The 19281-nt window shown below is 40.9% G+C and overlaps 1 protein-coding gene across 6 annotated transcripts in view; it reads right to left on the reverse strand.

Annotated features, from left to right (window-relative positions):
* Positions 1-19281, reverse strand: part of arhgef10la (Rho guanine nucleotide exchange factor (GEF) 10-like a) — a 118497-nt gene that overhangs the window by 59100 nt on the left and 40116 nt on the right. For 5 of the 6 annotated variants that reach the window (XM_086086499.1, XM_086086496.1, XM_086086497.1 and 2 more), the window contains 3 exons: positions 18848-19020; positions 14830-14963; positions 12855-12982 (listed from right to left, as the gene is read on the reverse strand). In XM_086086499.1, the coding sequence (XP_085942625.1) occupies positions 12855-12982; positions 14830-14963; positions 18848-19020 (435 nt within the window). The remainder of the gene's footprint in view (positions 1-12854; positions 12983-14829; positions 14964-18847; positions 19021-19281) is intronic. The other variant, XM_086086498.1, reaches the window with a different exon arrangement.

Below are 19281 nucleotides of genomic sequence, written 5' to 3' on the forward strand. Positions count from 1 at the left end.
CAAGCTGCTAATGGAAAGTGCGCAGACGAGCGATACATTAATAATGTGCTCTGTGTGATTTTTCTTCAGACAGCTGGATTGACAAGTAGCCAAAGAGCCAGCTGCCAAGCTGACGTGTGTGCTTCAACACGGGAACCCCAAAAAAAGTCAAAAGCTCTTCATTTTTGCGCGCCGTCTTTCCTGCGTATAAACTTTGGAGACAGCCACCTCACCTCCACCTCGTTTCGGGCCAAAAGCATCATGGAAACTCTTTTTGTCTGACCAGCAGTTCACTAATGACAATTGTGGTATTAATGTACCACACACAGTTTTGCTTTTAGATCACTCCTAAAACCACCAAACTGATTTTCTTTTTTTAATATAGTGTCCAACAATGTGAGTTTTCAAACAACAGTTTTGTTTTGTTTTAAACCCCAAACATTTGATTTTGCAGGGATTTTTTTTTTTAAACAGGGATGTTACGCTGTGCCTTTTCAGCTTTTCAGAGATGTCTCGTAAACAATGATTTTTTCAAGGCGAGGTGTCAATGAGTGTTTTTCAAGAAAGAATAATTCACTGCATAAACTCTAACCACGATTAAATATCTCAAATCAAGGCAAAAATATTCTAATTCTTTGTTTGCCAGGATATTTCTTCATCAGGCACTTTGAGTGTGTAAGAGCATTTGACTTGCTTCAAGCAATTTTGTCCTTAACTCATTTGCTCCCAAAAATGTCTAAATACGTTCTATTTTTAATATTACCATGCTCCCAAAGAGGTATTTATTCGTTTTTTGTTCTTTATGCTAGAACATTCAGAAGGCTTTGATGCAGCCTCTCAACTGCAGAGAATAGTTGAAGAAATATTAGTTATTACAAAAACGGCCAGCAGGTGGCATCAGAGTATAAAAGATCCACCAGGGCCATGTTGCTCTTTTCAGCACCGTCTTAAACAGATTTGTGAATAAAGATTCAACTTAGCTATATTCTAATGCTAATTGCTGCACATACACATTTATTTCCTGATGAAAAAAGATATTCTAATCTTTTTTTTGGTAGGTTCCATGTTTTTCTAGCTATAGAACACAATATTCGGTGGGGCTTGCAAAATCAGTCAAAATCCAGTAAAACAGCCGGGAGCGAGGGGAGTTGCTTCAGTGAAAATGGCTGCTAGTGAATGAGTTAAAAACATAAGCTAAATAAGAAATCAAGTCTTGATGAGTTTTTGCAACGTTAACACATGTAAATATGTCACTTAAAAAGCCCCCCCCCCCCCCCAAAAAAAAACCACACACAAATGCACAACAATCACCTGGCCCACTTGTGGGAGCAAGCCGGACATCACAAGGAGGACTTTGATGGCAAGAGGAAAGTCAAAATGAGATTTTTTTTTCTTTTTTAGACAGGGGCGGAGAAAAAAAGTACATTTTTCATTTCATGGGACTTTAAATTTAATACACGGAATTTTCTGTCAGCAGGGCAAGTGCGTGCTTGTCACTCTAACGTGGTCGGTCGGGTGCAGCCGAGTCGTCGTCATTCAGGACAGCTTGTGACAATCACACAGGCCAGACACAGTAAATTGTCACACACACTCTCACGCCGTACGTGTGAAGTGTGTGTTTCCGCTGCATTTCATCATGAGCTACAAGCCCAACTTGACCTTCTGTCGTCACATGGCCAAGTCAAGAGCTTGCTTCTTACGACCACAACAACAAAGCTAACGCGCCTTTAGCGACAAGGCTAGCCAGCGAGCTGATGTTCAATTGTCGACGCTGAGCTAAATATGTAGTGCGGTCACAAGCGCGGATATTTTAGGAATCATTATTCTCACAATTAATCGAATAATTTGAATCATTTTTATTTTGCATTAAAGTGTATTACGAATTATCCCCCCCCCCCTTTTTACTGTTTGTTAACCAGTGATGGTTGTTTATTTGGTATTTCGTATTTGTATAGTGATTAAAAAAAAGGGGATTGATGCCAGCCTTTTTGAAACTGATTATGTTACCGGTTTGGTCATTGTTTTCCAAAGAATAAGCAGATGTTGTCTATTGTCTAAAATTTAAAAATGAATGAATGAATGAATGTTAAGAGGTGGAGGTTTTACACGAATACTTTGCCTTTTAGTGAAAGTGAATATCGGCTCCAAATATCGGTTATCGGCCTCCTTGACGACTAATAATCAGATTCATTTGGAGCATTGGTTTGTGTTCTCTTAGCAAAAGGTCACGACCCTGGGCACAGGGCGACCACAGAGTCAAAGTAGCTATTGGGCCAAATACAAGCACTGGAAAAGTTCCCATCATTGATGCTTTTTGTCGAGTTTTGCCAGCTGAATTTGCATTTGTGGAATTTGAGATTTGCTGGCGAGAAAGTCCAAACAAATACCACACACCAATAACGTTTTAAGCTCGAGGAACGGAGAGGTGGGAGAAAAAAAAAGGCACATTTTGACAGAGTTTGACACCTCCCGGGACCTGCAGGTGTGTGCTCAAACTTAACGAGTGATGGCATTAAAAAAAAGTGTAATAAAAAAAAAAGGGATTCATTTGACTAAAGTTCTCGGGAGACAGATGTCGTGCCTCTCGCACGCACCAGCGACGGATGCATATATTTCCATGGGAAAGCCATCATTTAAATGGAATGTTGTCAAAATATGTGCTGCCTTGAAAGTACATTTAAATAATGTAAATATATTTTACTGGAGGCTCAAACAACAACAACAACAACATGTGCTTTGTCTGGTGACCATGACATGAGGCAAATGTGTTGTTTATTTAGTCCAAAAACTGCACATAAACATTATTTTCAGTGAAAGTTCCCATTCATCAGTCATTATCTTGACTGAGGAACTTTTTGACGACAGCTTTGAGAAAATAGTTTGAGGAGATAATGTAACACAATTGCTGGCATTTTTGGAAAGCTTTTTGTCTGGTCGGAGTGTCAGTGCGACTCCTACCATTTTAACTCATTTGCTCCCAAAAACGTATAAAAATGTATTTAAAATATCGCCATGGTCCCAAAAACATATTTATACGTTCTTTATGTTTTTTTTATGCTAGAGCATACAGAAATCTTTGATGCAGCCTCTGACCTGAAGAGTTTGCTTAAAGCAATGGTAGTTATTACAAAAAACGGCCAGCAGGTGGCAGCAGAGCATATGAGATCAACCAGGGTCATGTTGCAACAAGCTCTTTTCCCCACTGTTTTAAAACAGGTTTGCAAATAATGATGAAACTTAGCTGCAATATGGAAACAGATAGAAATATACTTTTTTTCCTGATGAAAGAAGAGACTCTAATCTTTCTTTTTTCTAGCAATAGAACACAATATTCTGTGGGCCTCAGTCAAAATCCAGTAAAACAGCCTGGAGCGAAGGGGGTTGCTTCGGTGAAAAGGGCTGGGAGTCAATGAGTTAATCAAAGGCAACATAATACATTCACAATTTTATCGCCTATCAAATTAGTGCTTAATGCTGGCATGCAACTGTATAAAACAGCAAAATATGTTGCAATGCCAGCTTGAACAACACAGTGTTTGGTAAGTCAAGCTGATCAAGATGATATGAGGCAAAGTGTAATTCCAAGCTTTCCAATTCAATGCCTGTTCTGCAGCCACTTTTGCACATCTTCCAAATATCTTCGGAGAGAGGTCGTTCTTCCGGGACCCTGACATCTTTTACTGGTGCTTAATGGGGTTGGAGGAGCACGAGTGACCGCGGAGGCCACGGCACAGACGCTCATCATTTTCTCACTCAGCCTCCTGACCTCTGAATGCGAGCACCGTTTTTTTTTTTTAAAACTTCAGCTTTATGTCGTCTCTCTTTGACAGTGTGGCGTAGCATCAAATGAAAATGTAAAACAATATTAGCCACCTGGCCGATCCAAGGGTTTTGTTGCTAATACATTCTAGACTGTACTCATTTATTTATTTATTTGGCACCACTATCAACATATTAAATATAAATATAAAATATAAAACTCTTTCCAGACAGTCCAAAATGGTATCTGGAAGTTCAATAAATCTAGTTTGTGTGGCTACTTGATAGTATAATAAAAAATAAACCTTAAACCTCTTGTATTTTTTATTACTTCCCATCATTGAATTTTGACAATACATTTTGGTCAAAATGTTTGGCATCTGTGAGGCAACTTGTTGACGTTAGCTGGCTAGCACATACAAACACCACCCCCCCCTTGCCCCACCAAATAAATAAATAAATACCTAAATATGCTTTTGACTGGACAGCTTTTCTGAAGGTGAAATATATTTTACACTCTTTTCAATACCTGATACTTTTGTTGACTTGACAATATACATGGTTGATATGCTAGGTAGAGTATCTTTTTTTTAGGTGACTAGCTAAAATAGCACACTTAAGTCACAGTGAAATATGTATTGAATCTCACCAAAAATAAACCAAATTATTTTTTTCCCTTATCATTCCGGTTGCATATATATATATATATATATATATATATATATATATATATATATATATATATATAAAAATATATATATATATATATATATATTTTTTTTTTATATATATATATATATATATAAATATAAATATATATATATATATATGCTTGCATTTTAGTATACATGTATAGCGTGAAATGAATATTGTACCTAAAAAAAAAAATTCACCGTCAGTTTTTGGAAGAAAAAAAAATCCCTATATGGAAAAGTACAAAACTATATAGAAGCATAGAAATAAGTTTGCTATTGTCAATTAAATGTATGCATGTCAATTTTGTGGATTTTTGTTGTTGTTTCTCTGACACTAGCTGCCTTTAAAGAGAGGTAAGATACTAGAAGATGATGCAGCGGACAAGCAGAAGTGCCATTCACACCACTTGCTGTCTAAATATAGCCGAGGCGATTTGTGAAAGACGGAGAAAGGAGACGGCGGGAGGCGTGCGACGGAAACGCAACTGCTCTCCTCTCAGCTGGATTCCTTTTACAAGGCGTCAAGCCCACACGGCGTCAAACATACTAACACAACCTGTGATTGGATGATTGACAGCCGCAGTGCACGTGCGCCACACCGCTAGAAAGAAAAAAAAAACGAGACGACGGCGTTGTGAGGTAAACAAGGGAGAGAGGAGATGGAGAGGGCGGAGGGATCCGGTTGATTTATGGCGGCAGGTTAGCGGCGAGGCGCACGTGTGACACTGATGCACAAGGACATGGCCACAGGAGGGCGGACGCGGTGGAGAGTGGCAGGCCGACATTCACCTGCTCGATGCGAGTCTGCTCGTCAACAACACGCCATAATCGAAGCGGAAATATGCTGCATCGGAGTGTCAGAGCGGATTAAGGAGACATATTATGGAAAAGTGACTTTTTAATTGCTTGGATACAGTAAACTCACGCTATTCATGGGAGGACGGGCCTCTCAAAAGATGCTTATAATTGCCAATATTAAATATAGTATCTGAATTTGATTTGTGGACGATTGTTTTTAAAATGATATTCTATTCTTGCGAGATAATGGCCGCGTTCCAACACTCGCACCCGTCGACAAGAACGCGCAACCGAGGGGCACAAAGGCGGAAGCGCAAGAACTGGGACGCGGCCCACACGCCGCAAACAGGAAACGGAAACAAAGGTGATGAGTGAAAACCAGGAAGTCGGAAGTCCCGCCTCTTCCGTGGCATATAACTCATTGTGATGTTTTTTTTTTTAATCTCAAGAAAAATTTAAAAACTTTTTCAAAAAATTTAAAAACTAAAAAACCTTCTCTGAGAACTAATTAAAACTAACTAAAATAAATAAATACACATTAAAAAAATTTTTTTTTTAAAACAACTCTGAACTATGAGCCATCAGAAAGACGAAAAAAGCGCAATTGCATTTTCTGTTGTCAACTTAGCAACTATTTTCCTGAACGCGCCGAGAAACAAGTTAACAGGTTTTTGCTGCGTTATTGTTTAGTGGATTTTCCGAGACCACGTGCAGGAAAGGTCACCACCGTGCATGCAGAAATGCGTGTGCAAAACTGTCTACTTTACCCTACGCTATTACTGTATTTGTCAGACTATAGGTCACGCTTTTTTCACAGTTTGGCTGGGCATGAGATTTATACTCAAGTGTGATTTTTATATTAAAATTTGAGCTGGGATTGGAAACTAAAATCCCCGTTTCTTAATTGTGTGTTGACGAGTTCTGGTTGGATTGGAAACTTCAGCTTCTAAGTACGTAAAGGTTTTGCTTTGTAAACAGTAAATCCTTGTTGTGGCAGATGCCACATGCTAAAGTCGATATGATCCCTTTGTCACACATTAGAATTATAGCGATGCGAATCAGAAAAACAAATCCAACCAGAACTCGCCAGCTGCCGTCAACACGATTAAGGAACGGGGACTTTTGGTCTGAGTTTTTGTAAAAATAAACGTAGTTACTTATACTTAGTTATATATACGCCGTTTTATTCTTCATGATATATTTTTGACTAGCGCGACCGTATACTCCAGAGCGATTTATAGACCAAAAAATGGGTGAAGATCAACTTTATTTTCACTCGTGGAAACAGCAATTCAATGTTACATCACCTCACAATGCCTTTACAGTTAAAGGTTTTATGATGGTGAAAGTTTGATAGATTCTTCCAAATATAATTGATCTCAATGGGAAATATTTTGAGTGAGTCACCATTAAAAAAAAACAGCAACTTTTGCCACAGCCGTTCCGTACGTGCGATAACGAGAATGTCTTCTGTCTGCGTCGACCTTTCGCGCCATTCATCAAATCTTCATATGGGCCTGTCAAAACGCCGCCGCACCTGTTTCTTTGTATTTTTTGTGGTCGTAGGGCGGGGGCGGTTGGTTGGAAGAATAACGGTAGCGTGGCAAAAGCTTCCAAGTTGGAGGCGGCTTGAAGTTGCGGCAGTGTTTGGACCGAATGCAGCCCGCAGCCATTGACCTGCTGGCACCAGCGCTGAATTATTTTCTGCCTTTTCTATTCACATTATGAAAAGTTAATGCAAGAACTCGCATTGGATGTCTTTGCCGGGGCTAAAAGTCACCCCCCCCCCCCATCTCTATTCTGTGTCTGGGTTGAGGTTGCCGCATAATGCATGCACACGAGCGCCCGTTTTATGGCCGCTTTCTTTAATAATGCAACGCCGGCAAAAACATGGCGCGACTTGATCTTTGACAACCTCTCGCTCGAGTGATCCTTCTCAAAACTTGCGGTTGGATGGATTTTCATTGGGTCGCCGATTGGCAGAGCAAAATGCTGTCAGCTATTTTATTGGCTGTCGAGTTAGCATACACTTTAACTCGGTGCGCTGTTTTATTGACAGATAAATATAAAGTGAAACACCACCTTTTTTTTTCCCGGAGAATCAAATCTCGTTTTATGATTTAATTTCTCCTGCTTGACTTTTACTAAATCAGGCCTTAAGAGTTTTGTACACAAGTGCTACAAAGTAAATTCTGTAGAGTACATTTGACTCTATTTAGAGTGGGACCAAATAGACTAAATTTTAGAGTAATATTTACACTTGAGAGTAAAATAAAGAATTGAAAAAAATAATAAAAGTCACTCATGGGTTGAGGAACAAACTCACGACAATGAGCTGGGGAGATTGCCGATCTACTCCGTGAGCCACGCAGCTCCTGCTGTGTTAGTATATCGCTCGGGTCGGCTGGAATCTTCCTAACTCCAAGAGACTAAAAACAATCAGTGGGTTTCCATGCACCCATTTTTATTAGAATTTTCAAGAAATGCGAAAATAAAACTGAATGGAAACACTAGAAATTTGAAAAAGGGCCCAAAATTCGCAAAAAAAGGTTTTTACACTTAGATGGAGTGGATTTTGAAGTGTATGGAAAAAAGGAAAATGCTCATTTTGGCTATGGAAACCGCTTGGCAAGACCAGATACACGTCGCACGTTTTGACCGGATATTACGCCACACGTACGTTTGTAGTCCCAATGTATGTTTAGGGGGGGGACGAATTAATTAAAGAAGTCAATTTTAATGCAATTTTAGATGGGAAACAGCAAATAAAACGCTACAGTTTATCAAGAATTCCAAAAGCAAACTCATACGACATTTTGCGCATTTTCAGTAACCTCGCTTAAAAAATTTGAAACAATTGGATGGAAACCTGACTAATGTAGGTTAGGTCTCCTCTTGGATATGAGTGAAAAGTACGAGTGGCAGTGACGTGAGTTTGTTCCTCAACCCTTGAGTGACTTTTTTTTCCTCAATTCTTTATTTTACTCTCTTCCAAGTGTAAACATTACTCTAAAACCGAGTCTATTTGTTCCCACTCTAAATAAGAGTCAAATTTACTCTACAGAACTTACTGCGCCGTAGAGTCTACAGTACACTGTTCTATGTCCTCACACTGAACTATCGGATCCCTGTCGCTGGAAGACGGGAGTCCACTCATTCATCCACACCTGTCTACTCCACAAGAAGTCATCGTAGTGCGCGGTCGCCGAGATAAGATCACAAGGAGCCTCCGAGGTGGGGATGGGCGGCGTTATTTTGGACGAGCCTCTCTCGCGCCTGGATGAACTCCCAATGAGGCGCCATTTTCAAAAGGAAGATAAAGCGACGGCGGCGTTGGGTGAAATTCGAAGTGCGTATCGGTGGCTCCCGCAGCGGCGCTCGACGAGGGCATATTAATGAAGCGCTGTCACACCGAGGCCGCTCGCTGCCTTTGAGGGAGCGAGTCGGGATTCTCGCCACGTCCCTCGCTCTGTTTGCGGTGCGCAGTCTGTGATGTGGCTGCCTGACTACAGAGTGTTTGCTCGCGGCCAGACAGGACGCGAGCAACACTCGGTACGGGGAGGTCCCCGCTGTGGTCCCGCGCTCTGGCGCCATCGTTGTTTGAGATGCATGATGCCAAGCAGGCCTTTGTACATTGTTACAAAAGGGTGCAAAGGGGAAGGAAATGTGTGCTTCATTTCAATGGGAAGTTGAGATGGGGATTTTTATTTTTTTTTTATCTAGAGTACACCAACACCTCCTGTCATGGACAGCTAAGACCCGCAAATAATTCAGACCCTCCACTTCAAGGAGTTTAAGGCGAAAAGATGCCCAAGTCCATCGACAAAGGAATTCAAGCAGGGACGTTCAACAGCAACAATGCCTTGCATCCAATCTAGTATGTACAAAATCATGAACCCATGTTCTATAAAACACTGAATTTATTGTTTTCATTATTCAAGACAAAACCAGCTTCGCATGAGGCTCATGAATAGTGTAAGCTAGCATAGTAGCCAAAATAACACGGCAGGAAAAAAAATTTGCTGAGAAGCACTGGTTTACCTTCAATTTGGTAAATTCACAAATTTATTCCAGAAAACTCCCATAAATATACTCGTATATTTCAGAGATGAACTCAAAGATCTAAAACTTCTTCCACTTACACAAGATCACCATTTCTCTCAAATATTGTCCAAAATCTGTGATGGTGAGCACTTCTCCATTTGTCGAGATAATCCATCCCACCTCACAGGTGTGCCATATCAAGATGTTGATTAGAGACCATGAGTGCACAGGTGTGCCTTAGACTGGCCACAGCAAAAGGCCATTCTGAAAGGTGCGGTTTTGTTTTATTGGTATGGGGACTCAAAAAAAAACAGTCAGTAACAGTCAGTTTTCTGGGTCCATAGATTCCCTCCAATAAAACAAATATGCACCTTTCCAGAGTGGCCTTTTATTGTGGGCAGTGTAAGGCACACCTGTGCACTAATCGTGATGTCTAATCAGCGTCTTGATATGGCACACCTGTGAGGTGGGATGGATTAACTCGGCAAAGGAGAAGTGCTCACTATCACAAGTAGGGTTTCCATCCACCCATTTTTATTCGAATTTTCAAGAAATGCCAAAATAAAACTGAATGGAAACGCTAGAAATTTGAAAAGGAAAATGCTCATTTTGGCTATGGAAACAGGTTTTGCGGATAAACGCTGATAAGACCGGATACACGTCACACGTTTTGACCGGATATTACGTCACACACACGTATGTTTGTAGTCACAAAGCGACGACGGACGGTAAAGTAAGGTATGTTAGGAGGGATAACGAAACAGAAATCTTTTTGGAATTATTTAAAGAAGCTAATATTAGATGGTAAACAGCAAAGAAAGACTTCGGTTTATCATGAATTACAAAAGCAAACTCATACAACGTCATCAGAATGGCGCAGTCGTGTGGTAGATCACATCTCTATGGTATATAGCGCCACCTACAGCGGCGGAGTCCCCTCTCAATATTCGCAAAAGAACAACAGATGGAAACGGGCATAAGTTGCATGTCCGTTTTGCGCATTTTCAGTAAATTTGCTTAAAAATTTTGAAACATTTGGATGGGAACCTGACTACAGATTTAGACGGGTTTGTAAACAATATTTGAGAAAAATGGTGGAAGAAGTTTTAGTTGAAGAAAAATGGGAGCAAAAACAAAAATGTTGCATTTATATTTTTGTCGAGTATAGTACTCATTTATATCGATATAAATGAGAGGTTATTCCCATGGAAAGTTTCCCACTTTTTAAACTCCCGAAAGTTTGAGGCCAGCGAGATAAAGCCAAAGTGAGTTTGTTTGTGCGCTTCTGTGAGTCTTCCTGCTGCTCGACGCTCCCTTTGCAATCTGCCATCGTTGCACCCTGGGTGGCGTCAGAATAGGTTGGCGTGCCCGCTGTGCAACCTGTCACCCCGCCCCCTGCCCGCACCACTATGGGTGCAAGGAGGGCCCATCACAATTACGTCCTAACCACCTATGCGGAGTTGCTTCTATCACCTCGCAGGAGACGTCTCCCTCGGAGTTGGCGCTGTTGGCTTTTAACACTCCGGACGAACGTTGCGGTCATCTTTGCCGAGTATCCATCGCGCTTGTCTGGCATTCGGGCTTGAGGTGTGCCATCACCCCATTAAACAATAATGCATGACTGTATCTTTCCTGACTCTTATTTCTGGCCGTTTATTTCTACTGCGCAAGACTGGTGGTTGTCATTAATAATTGCTGAGAGGAGCAAATCGCATTAATCACGACACATGCATTTTACTGGCTGTGTGTGACCGAGCGTGCCGTGGACTCTTTTGGCAGTCGATTGTTTCCAGTAGTGTTGTTTATTTGTAAGGTTATGTTTATTAATTATGAATGACATGTACAACATCACGTAATTCTGCCGTTTGTGTCATTTATTTAAAACAAAATGTTTATTAAGAGTTATTCATTCTTTTTTTTTTTGCAGTTTGCAACGGCAGAGCCCATCCCAAGACACGCTTAGGACCGCCCCCTCATTTGAATAACATTTCGACGTGACAGAGCGCCTGCAGCATGAAATTAATTAATGTGAGAGCAGAGCGTTTTTATTGATTGATTGATATTTAATAGTATTTATATATTTATTTTTGTATTTATTTCGACATTTATTTTTATATCTATTTTTATTTTATTTATTTTTATTTTTTGAATCTCATTTTTATTTTTTCTATTAATTTGTACTAGAGAGAGAGAGAGAGAGAGAGAGAGAGAGAGAGAGAGAGAGAGAGAGAGAGAGAGAGAGAGAGGTTTGTTGTTTTTATTTCCATGTATTTTTTTGTATGTAATTGTTGAATTATATTTTTTATATCTGTTTTTATTTTTACTTTTAGTCATTGATTGATTGATTGATTTAGTCATTTCTTGATTTTTTTATTTTGCCAGTTTTGGTCCAGGCAGGGACACCGATGTGAGGGGAACATCTGGCGCCATCAAACACGTGAGTAAGCAGATCGACCCAGCAGGTCTATTTTGACACTCGACAAGGAAACTGGGAGACGCGGATGCAACCGATGTGTACGCACGAGCTGTCACTTCAGCTCGGCACAGAGGGCGGTCAGCCCACTTCTAGCATTTCACTGTGGAGGTCAATCATTATCATCTTTGAGTTTCTGTCAGAAAGACATCATAGCAATCAATGCCCTTTTTTCGTGCCTCACCATGCCCCATTTTTGCTCTTTCCATAATCACAGGTCAGAAAATGGATCCATTATCAGCCACCATTATGACATTCCCGCTTCCTCTAGAATTGCACTCATTAGCGGCGCTTTTCTCAAAGCGTCCGCACAGGTGCTGACACACACCGCTGGGGTTCAATTCAATATTTTGTGGTTTGTTGTTTGTGGATGTGGTCTGTGTAAGATGTTCAGATCATTTAATGGCAAACTGGATACAAGCAGGCACACATCACAAAAAAAAAAAAATAATGCTATTCTGCAATTTAGCATAGCCAGTTTTTTGACCACGCGGTTTCAATTTGGTAGCAATCTGACAAAGCATTTTGTGTGAGTTCTTTCCAGGAAATTGTAATTTGTTGTTGTCGGTTTTTTTTTTTTTATTATTATTTTTTTTTTTTTTCATATGGCTTCCTGAGATTTTTACTCATGGCATGAAATAACATAACATGTTGCCAAATGAACCTGGATTAAGGTGCTGATTTTTTTTTTTTTACGCCAGGGACAATTTGTATTTTAACTCATTTGCTCCCAAAAACGTATAAAAAAAAATAACGTTCTATTTTAAATATTGACATGGTCCCAAAAACATATTTATCCGTTGTTTTTTTTATGCAAGAGCATACTGAAGGCTTTGATACAGCCTCTGACCTGAAGAGGTCCCTTAAAGCAATGGTAGTTATTACAAATAACGGCCAGCAGGTGGAAGCAGAGTATAAGAGATCACCCTAATGGGGCCACTTTAAAGTTAAATAACACTGAACTGTACTTAAAAAAGTCAAGTACAAGATTAAAAACCAAAATGCACAACTTGAACGCAAGTTTACTGGTGGTACACGAAACACACTTGAAGAATCACGGATCTCTATGTGGAAGCAATGTTTGCCGCGCGTGCTATTGAACTCACTTGTCTGGCCTGCCGGGCACCTGCAGGCGTAAGCGACATTTGTTGGCACTCTGGATCTGCTCCTCTTTGATACGAATGAGCCTCTGCAGAGCCAGACACCAGTCCTGGGCCACTGTGGTGTTCAGGTTCTTTGATGGGAGACAAAAGTAAACATCAGTTACAACTTGTTGCAAGGATTTGAGTCATTTTTAACTCTAGTGCACAAGTAGATGATTTATATTTATAGAACGCTTGAAAACAACCACTGCTGTTTTATTAATATGGAATCCAGGGGCAGCAGATACAATCGAAACAACGGAGGCCCCAAAATGGAACCATGTGGAACGCCATATGTTCCGTTATACATGTGAATTTATCTTGCACATAATTCGTCCAAGCGCCAAATCGCTGACACCGCAAGAACCGCTACCTTTAAATGTATCATATCTTCAGCAGAATATGAGATAATGCAACTGGCGAGTCTTTCAAATCAAATGGAATCAAATCTACTTCCCAAAGTGAATTGACTATTTTTTTTTTGTCCATTTGACGGGCAGTCCAGCAGTCTCCTGAGGACAATGTGCTTTATTAGCACGAGGGTGGGAGGCAAAGGTGCCCTCATTAGCTTGAGAGAGTCTTCATTGATTTCCAGATATCACCTCCACTCTTCTTTCTTCCTTTTCCTTCTGCTTCACACGGTAGATGGCAGCGCGACTGTCAGCGGCAGACTACTGGGAAGTGCCCTGATTTCAACACTGCAAGGAGGAGTGGCTGCGTAGCGAGTACGACTCTCGCAACAGCAGGGGGGGGAGAAATATCGCCCCCGCCTTGTTGCTGAAAGCGAACTTGCAGTTTATCGCAACTGTTTTTGAGTCAAGGCACACATTTTACATGAGCAAAATACACTAACAAAAAATGTCACAAAAACTATATACAGTCCACAACCGCTATTTGTGGTGGTTAGTGATCATATAGTGAATATATATGGAAACCCCTCTGAAAAAGTTTATTTGCTGATAGGTGCAAGGATACACTGGCAAAGCACTTTTTGCATTAGACAACGCTAAGGTTTGACTAAATAATCAAACGAAGCCAGCTTCACTTCAACACAGTTTCTTAGCGCCAAAGCAACATTTTCATAATAGACATGGATAAAACAATAGTGCTGTCACTACCGAATATTTTTAGAAATGATTAATCTACCGATTATTCCATCAATTAATCGACCAATCAGATTCCTTTTAATTTGGCATTAAAGTGTATTTAAAAAAACAAAACATGTTTCACCCTGATTACTGTTTATTAACCAGTGATCGATGTTTATGTCGTACTTACTTATTAGTATAGTGATTTTAATTTTGAAAAATTTGGGATTGATGTTGTACTATGTTACCGGTTCGGTCATTGTTTTCCAAAGTAAAAACAAATGTTTGTAAATGTCTTATTTTGATTAAACAGAGAAGATAATTACAGTAATTTCTAGATTACAAGGCGCACCTGACTATAAGCCGCGCAAGCTAAATTTGGGGAATACTCGAGTTTGTTACACATATAAGCCGCACCCGACTGTATGCCGCAGGTGTCTTAATGTTAAGGCACCGGGTTCCCTCTTTCTTTTCCATAATGAGGGCGCAAATTGTCTAGCTCTCGTTCTGTCTCTCCTACCGTATTTGGGCTCACTTGGTTTGTTTTGCTCTGCCTGACGCTCTTGCGCTTCCTTTATAGTGCGCCCCCTTGTGATCTGATGGATGAATTGTATGAGCCGCGGGGTCGAATGCAAGTGAAAAAAGTAGCGGCTTATAGTCCAGAAATTACTGTTGTCTTCTTTCATGAAGACTACAGAAATCAGTGAACAATTACTGTTGATATGCTGAAATCAGAGGATTTGGACAACTTTACATAAAAAAAATGGCTCGAAACGATTACTCGATAATTAAAATAACTGCCAAACACCATCAAAATAGTAGTAAAAAAGTAGTCGAGTAATTACTGGTACCTGGTACGTCCCCTCCAGGGTGCCCACCAATAGCGTCACTTCCTCCACCACACACAGGTCATGCTGAAGTTCCTGCAGTTCTTGGTAGAGCCGTGGAGGGCCCAGGATGGATTTCCCTAAAATATTCAGGATGGCTATTAGACAAAAATAAATGACACGTGAGAAACAACAAAACACTTGAGAACAACACATTCAAGATTCTGAGTTTCGCTCCATCTTTTCAAGAGGCCAATTTGCTTTGAAGCACTTTATTAGTCATTAATGCACAGTACATGTGAACAGAAGGTCACACTTCAGGGATCTATTTTTAATGACTGAGCAACGTGATGGTCAGACGAAATAACCTCTGGAATACAAAGAATTTTTACAAAGATTTGAATCATCATTTCACAGTGTAAAATTATTCCCATAAATAGGACAAAGTTGACGGATTAATTTTGGCAGAGGAGAGAATTGTCAATTAACATTGAATTGCTACGACGGGGGGCTGCTGCAAGCCAGTAAAACGTTTGGCTTATCTTCGGCTATTTCTTTTTTCTTTTTCATTTAATTCATTGCAGCCTCTTGACCTCTTGGTGTTTTAACTCATTTGATCCCCAAAATGTATAAAAACCTTATATTTAAATACTGCCATGGTCCCAAAAACGGATTAATACATTTTTTTTAATGTTTTTTTAATGCTAGAGCATACAGGCTTTGATCCAACCTCGAACCTGAAAAGGTCGCTTAAAGCAATGGTGGTTATTACAAAAAACGACCAGCAGGTGGCAGCAGAGTATAAGAGATCAGCCAAAGCCATGTTGCAACAAGCTCTTTTCCCCAGTGTTCTAAACAGATTTGTGAATAATGATGAAACTTAGCTATATTCTAATGCTAATTGCTGCGAAATGGAAACAGATACAAATGTACTTTTTTTCCTGAGACTCTAATCTTTCTTTTGGTAGGTTCCATGTTTAGCAATAGAACACAATATTTTGTGGGCCTTGCAAAATCAGTCAAAATTGAGTAAAACAGCTAAGAGCGAAGGGGGTTGCTTCAGGGAAAATGGCTGACCGTGAAGGAGTTACATGCATGTTTTTGTTAAGTGCTTATGAAATTATTTCAAACAAGAGTAAAATAATGTACGTGCACTTTGGTAATAAACATGGAATTGGCAGACACAATTTTTTTTTAAATAAATTTCAATTCTGTCCTATCCTGTCCTCTTTCCTCTTTCCTCTTTCCCCTCTTTCCACCAGGGGCACGCAGGGTGACCAGGGGCGCGGGCCTAAAAAAGACCAGCAGCGGTTTTCACAAAGAAAGAAATGGAAAAGGTGTGTTGTGTTGCGGCTGGATCGATCTTCATCATTACGGAGTGGAGCTCCAGCCACGGAACTGTAGAAACTGTTATTGGGGGCTATGATGCCCTTTGCTGGGCCAAAAGGAACGCAGGTGTCTTATTAGATGCAAAACACGCCATCGATTCTACCTTCAAAGTCTCGCTCGCCTACTGCCGCCAATCGATGGCGCGCCTTCCCCCGGCCGGCTCTGCCGGCGCCTAATTAAATCCGCAAGGTACATTTGACTGCAGAGGTGTCGCGCACCGTCGCCGCACTAGCGTGTAATAAACAAAGAAGAAGATCACAGGCAGTACACGGGCTTAGCGGGCCCTCCTCAGGGACTTGTTGTCTATCCTCGTGAATGGAAGCCGGAGGATGTTTGGAGGGGCTTGAGATGTTCATTTAAGGAGCTCTATTGTAGGGCTTTGCTTTTAATGGGATCTCGGACACGGGAAGCGCGTGATAGTTGCCATGTGTGCGAGGAAATCAATAGGTGAGCGGGGGGGGAAAAAAAGACTGAGTTGGCTGAAACGGGGGTTTTCTTGAATATGGAATTTTCTCAGATCACTTTCGGAAGAATTCAACAGATTTTCATGATTTCCATGTTTTGATAGCAACGGAACACAATATTCTGTGGGCCAAAATCCAGTAAAACCGCCGGGAGCGAAGGGGGTTGCGTCAGTGAAAATGGCGGCGAGTGAATGAGTTAAGAGAGTTTATATATAAGGTGAGGCGGCGACAATATATAATTTAACGATAAACAATAAAATACATGAACTACTTCAAAGAAAACCATATTTATTTGAGCCAGACAATCCACTCTTGTGCGCTAATCAGTATGGTAGCACCTCTGCCTCAAATTGAGCCGGCAAAAACCCTCCCGAGGTGAATGTGCTGAGTTGTAATCCAGCGTAATCCTGTGAGACCCGGATGTGGGTTTTCACGCTCTCAAATGGCCGTGCGCGGGCATTCGCCAGCCCAGAGCGCTCGCTCGGCTTTTTCTGAGCTAAGTCGCGCAGGTGTGATGACCGCGTTCGCGCTCTCCGGTGGATTTCCAGCGTCGTCGCGGGAATAGATGAATGTTAACCCTTGTTTGATCCGCATCCGAAGCCTGCTGGAAAACATCAGATGATAAAAGAACTCCGATGAGGCGGGTGTAATCAGAGAAGGAGAGCAAGATTAGGATTTTGTGGGTTATTTCGCATCTTTGTGTTTATTTCTATGGTGATTATCATGAACTCATTCACTGGCAGACATTTCCACTGAAGCAACCCCCTTCACTCTCATTTTGCAAGGCCCACAGTATATTGTGTTCTATTGCTATGCAAACATGGAACCTACCAAAAGAAAGATTAGAGTCTCTTCTCGTGTCTGTTTCTGTTTTGCAACAATTAGCATTAGAAAGTAACTAAGTTTCATTATTATTCACAAACCTATTGAAAACACTGGCAAAAATAGCTTTTTTGCAACATGGCCCAGGCTGACCTCTTGTACTCTGCTGCCACCTGCTGGCCATTGCATGTAACAACTACCATTGCTTTAAGTGACCTCGTCATGTCAGAAGCTGCATCAAAGCCTTCTGTATGCTCTTGCATTAAAGAAAACATTTTTATTTGTTTTTTACATATAAACACGTTTTGGGGAGTGGAGGACAAGTATTAATAACGTATTTACACGTTTTTGGGTTTGAATGAGTTAATAACTGGCACACAAAAAAATCACAATTATCATGACTTTAGAGAACAGGTGTACCGTGGGAAATTATCCAATTTCACTTAATTGGTCCTAAACTTAAAATAAATAATTAATAAATAATAAATAGAAATGAAAACAATTTTTTTTAGGGATAATGCATTAAGATGAGTTTGGAAAGATACACTGTTTTGGGATGACAGTTTGTGGTTTATTTAGGATTTAAACTATTTATATAAGCAATTCCCCAAAAATGTGAGGCGCCAATTATTGCTATCTCCTTCGAGGTTTCCTGTACATGATTACAATCTTGATGGAGCATCATATGTCCACTGTCACATTCATCTCAAATGTGGTCAAGCTGTGTTTGCACCCAATTGTACGAGTTCTTTGCTCGCCATTTTCTATCTACCCGCGCACGCAGGCTCCCTAATTGGGCCTGGAAAATGGCGGCACAATCTCGACAGATTGATGATGACTGCGCTGCGGACGTGTTTGCGGTCTACCAGAGAGTGAAATGAGACGGCGGTGACGCCGCGGCGGGGCGGGGCGTCTACCCTCGCATCTCTCTTCAAGATAAAGCGGCTGGCGCGGGAACAAGTGGCCGTCATCGCTAACCCATCGCGCAAACATCGTCCTCAATCAGCGTGACAAGCAGAGCGGACTCGTCTGCAGCCCTCCGCGGAGCACTTGAGGACAGAAACTGATTAGCTGTGCTGAGTCACTCCAAAAGTCAGCCCAAGTGATGAGATTAACTCAGGGGTGTCCAAACTACGGCCCGGGCAACAATTCATGGCAAACACATCTCACAACAATATTTAATTGCTTGATGAATTGCTTTTAGGTATTTAATAAACTGAAGTCAAGCATTTTCTCGTACCCTTCCACTTTTCTGTATGCAGCCCTCGGAGGAAAATGTTTGGACACACGTGGATTCATTTGCCAGAGACGCATGTGGCAAACCAATGGAAAGGGATGATGTGCGCTTGATCTCAGTTCGGGCTCACCTGAGGCTTGGGCGCCATTTTGCCGCTTGCTGGCATTCTGCTGGAAGACGGTGTCCTTGCCCTGGCAACCCTCCTGACCCACTTCCACCACCTGCACCTGCTGCAAGGGGGCGCTCCACTTCATGGTGTACTTGGGCCCCACCGGGACCAGGCTGCTGATGTCTGGAGATCCCCTGGTGGGAGATGATTTAAAAAAAAAAGAAAAAGTACAAATTGAGGAACATGGAGCAACCACCCATTAAAATATGTGATTCACACGTCTTTAACAATTTAGTCTATAAACATCTAAGAGAATTTAGCCATTCAAACTAACACGTATTTCATAGGCAATTAAGTCATTTAGTGAACAATGAAGTCAATTTTAGAGTTTAAAATCAACTTCATATATGATGTCAACATAAGGAATGTATGCTTTTCTGGTGAGCTAATTTTCT

Source organism: Leptonotus elevatus, chromosome 10, assembly GCF_054856555.1.
Source record: "Leptonotus elevatus isolate MCC_2025b chromosome 10, RoL_Lele_1.0, whole genome shotgun sequence".
NCBI classification, from domain to species: domain Eukaryota; kingdom Metazoa; phylum Chordata; class Actinopteri; order Syngnathiformes; family Syngnathidae; genus Leptonotus; species Leptonotus elevatus.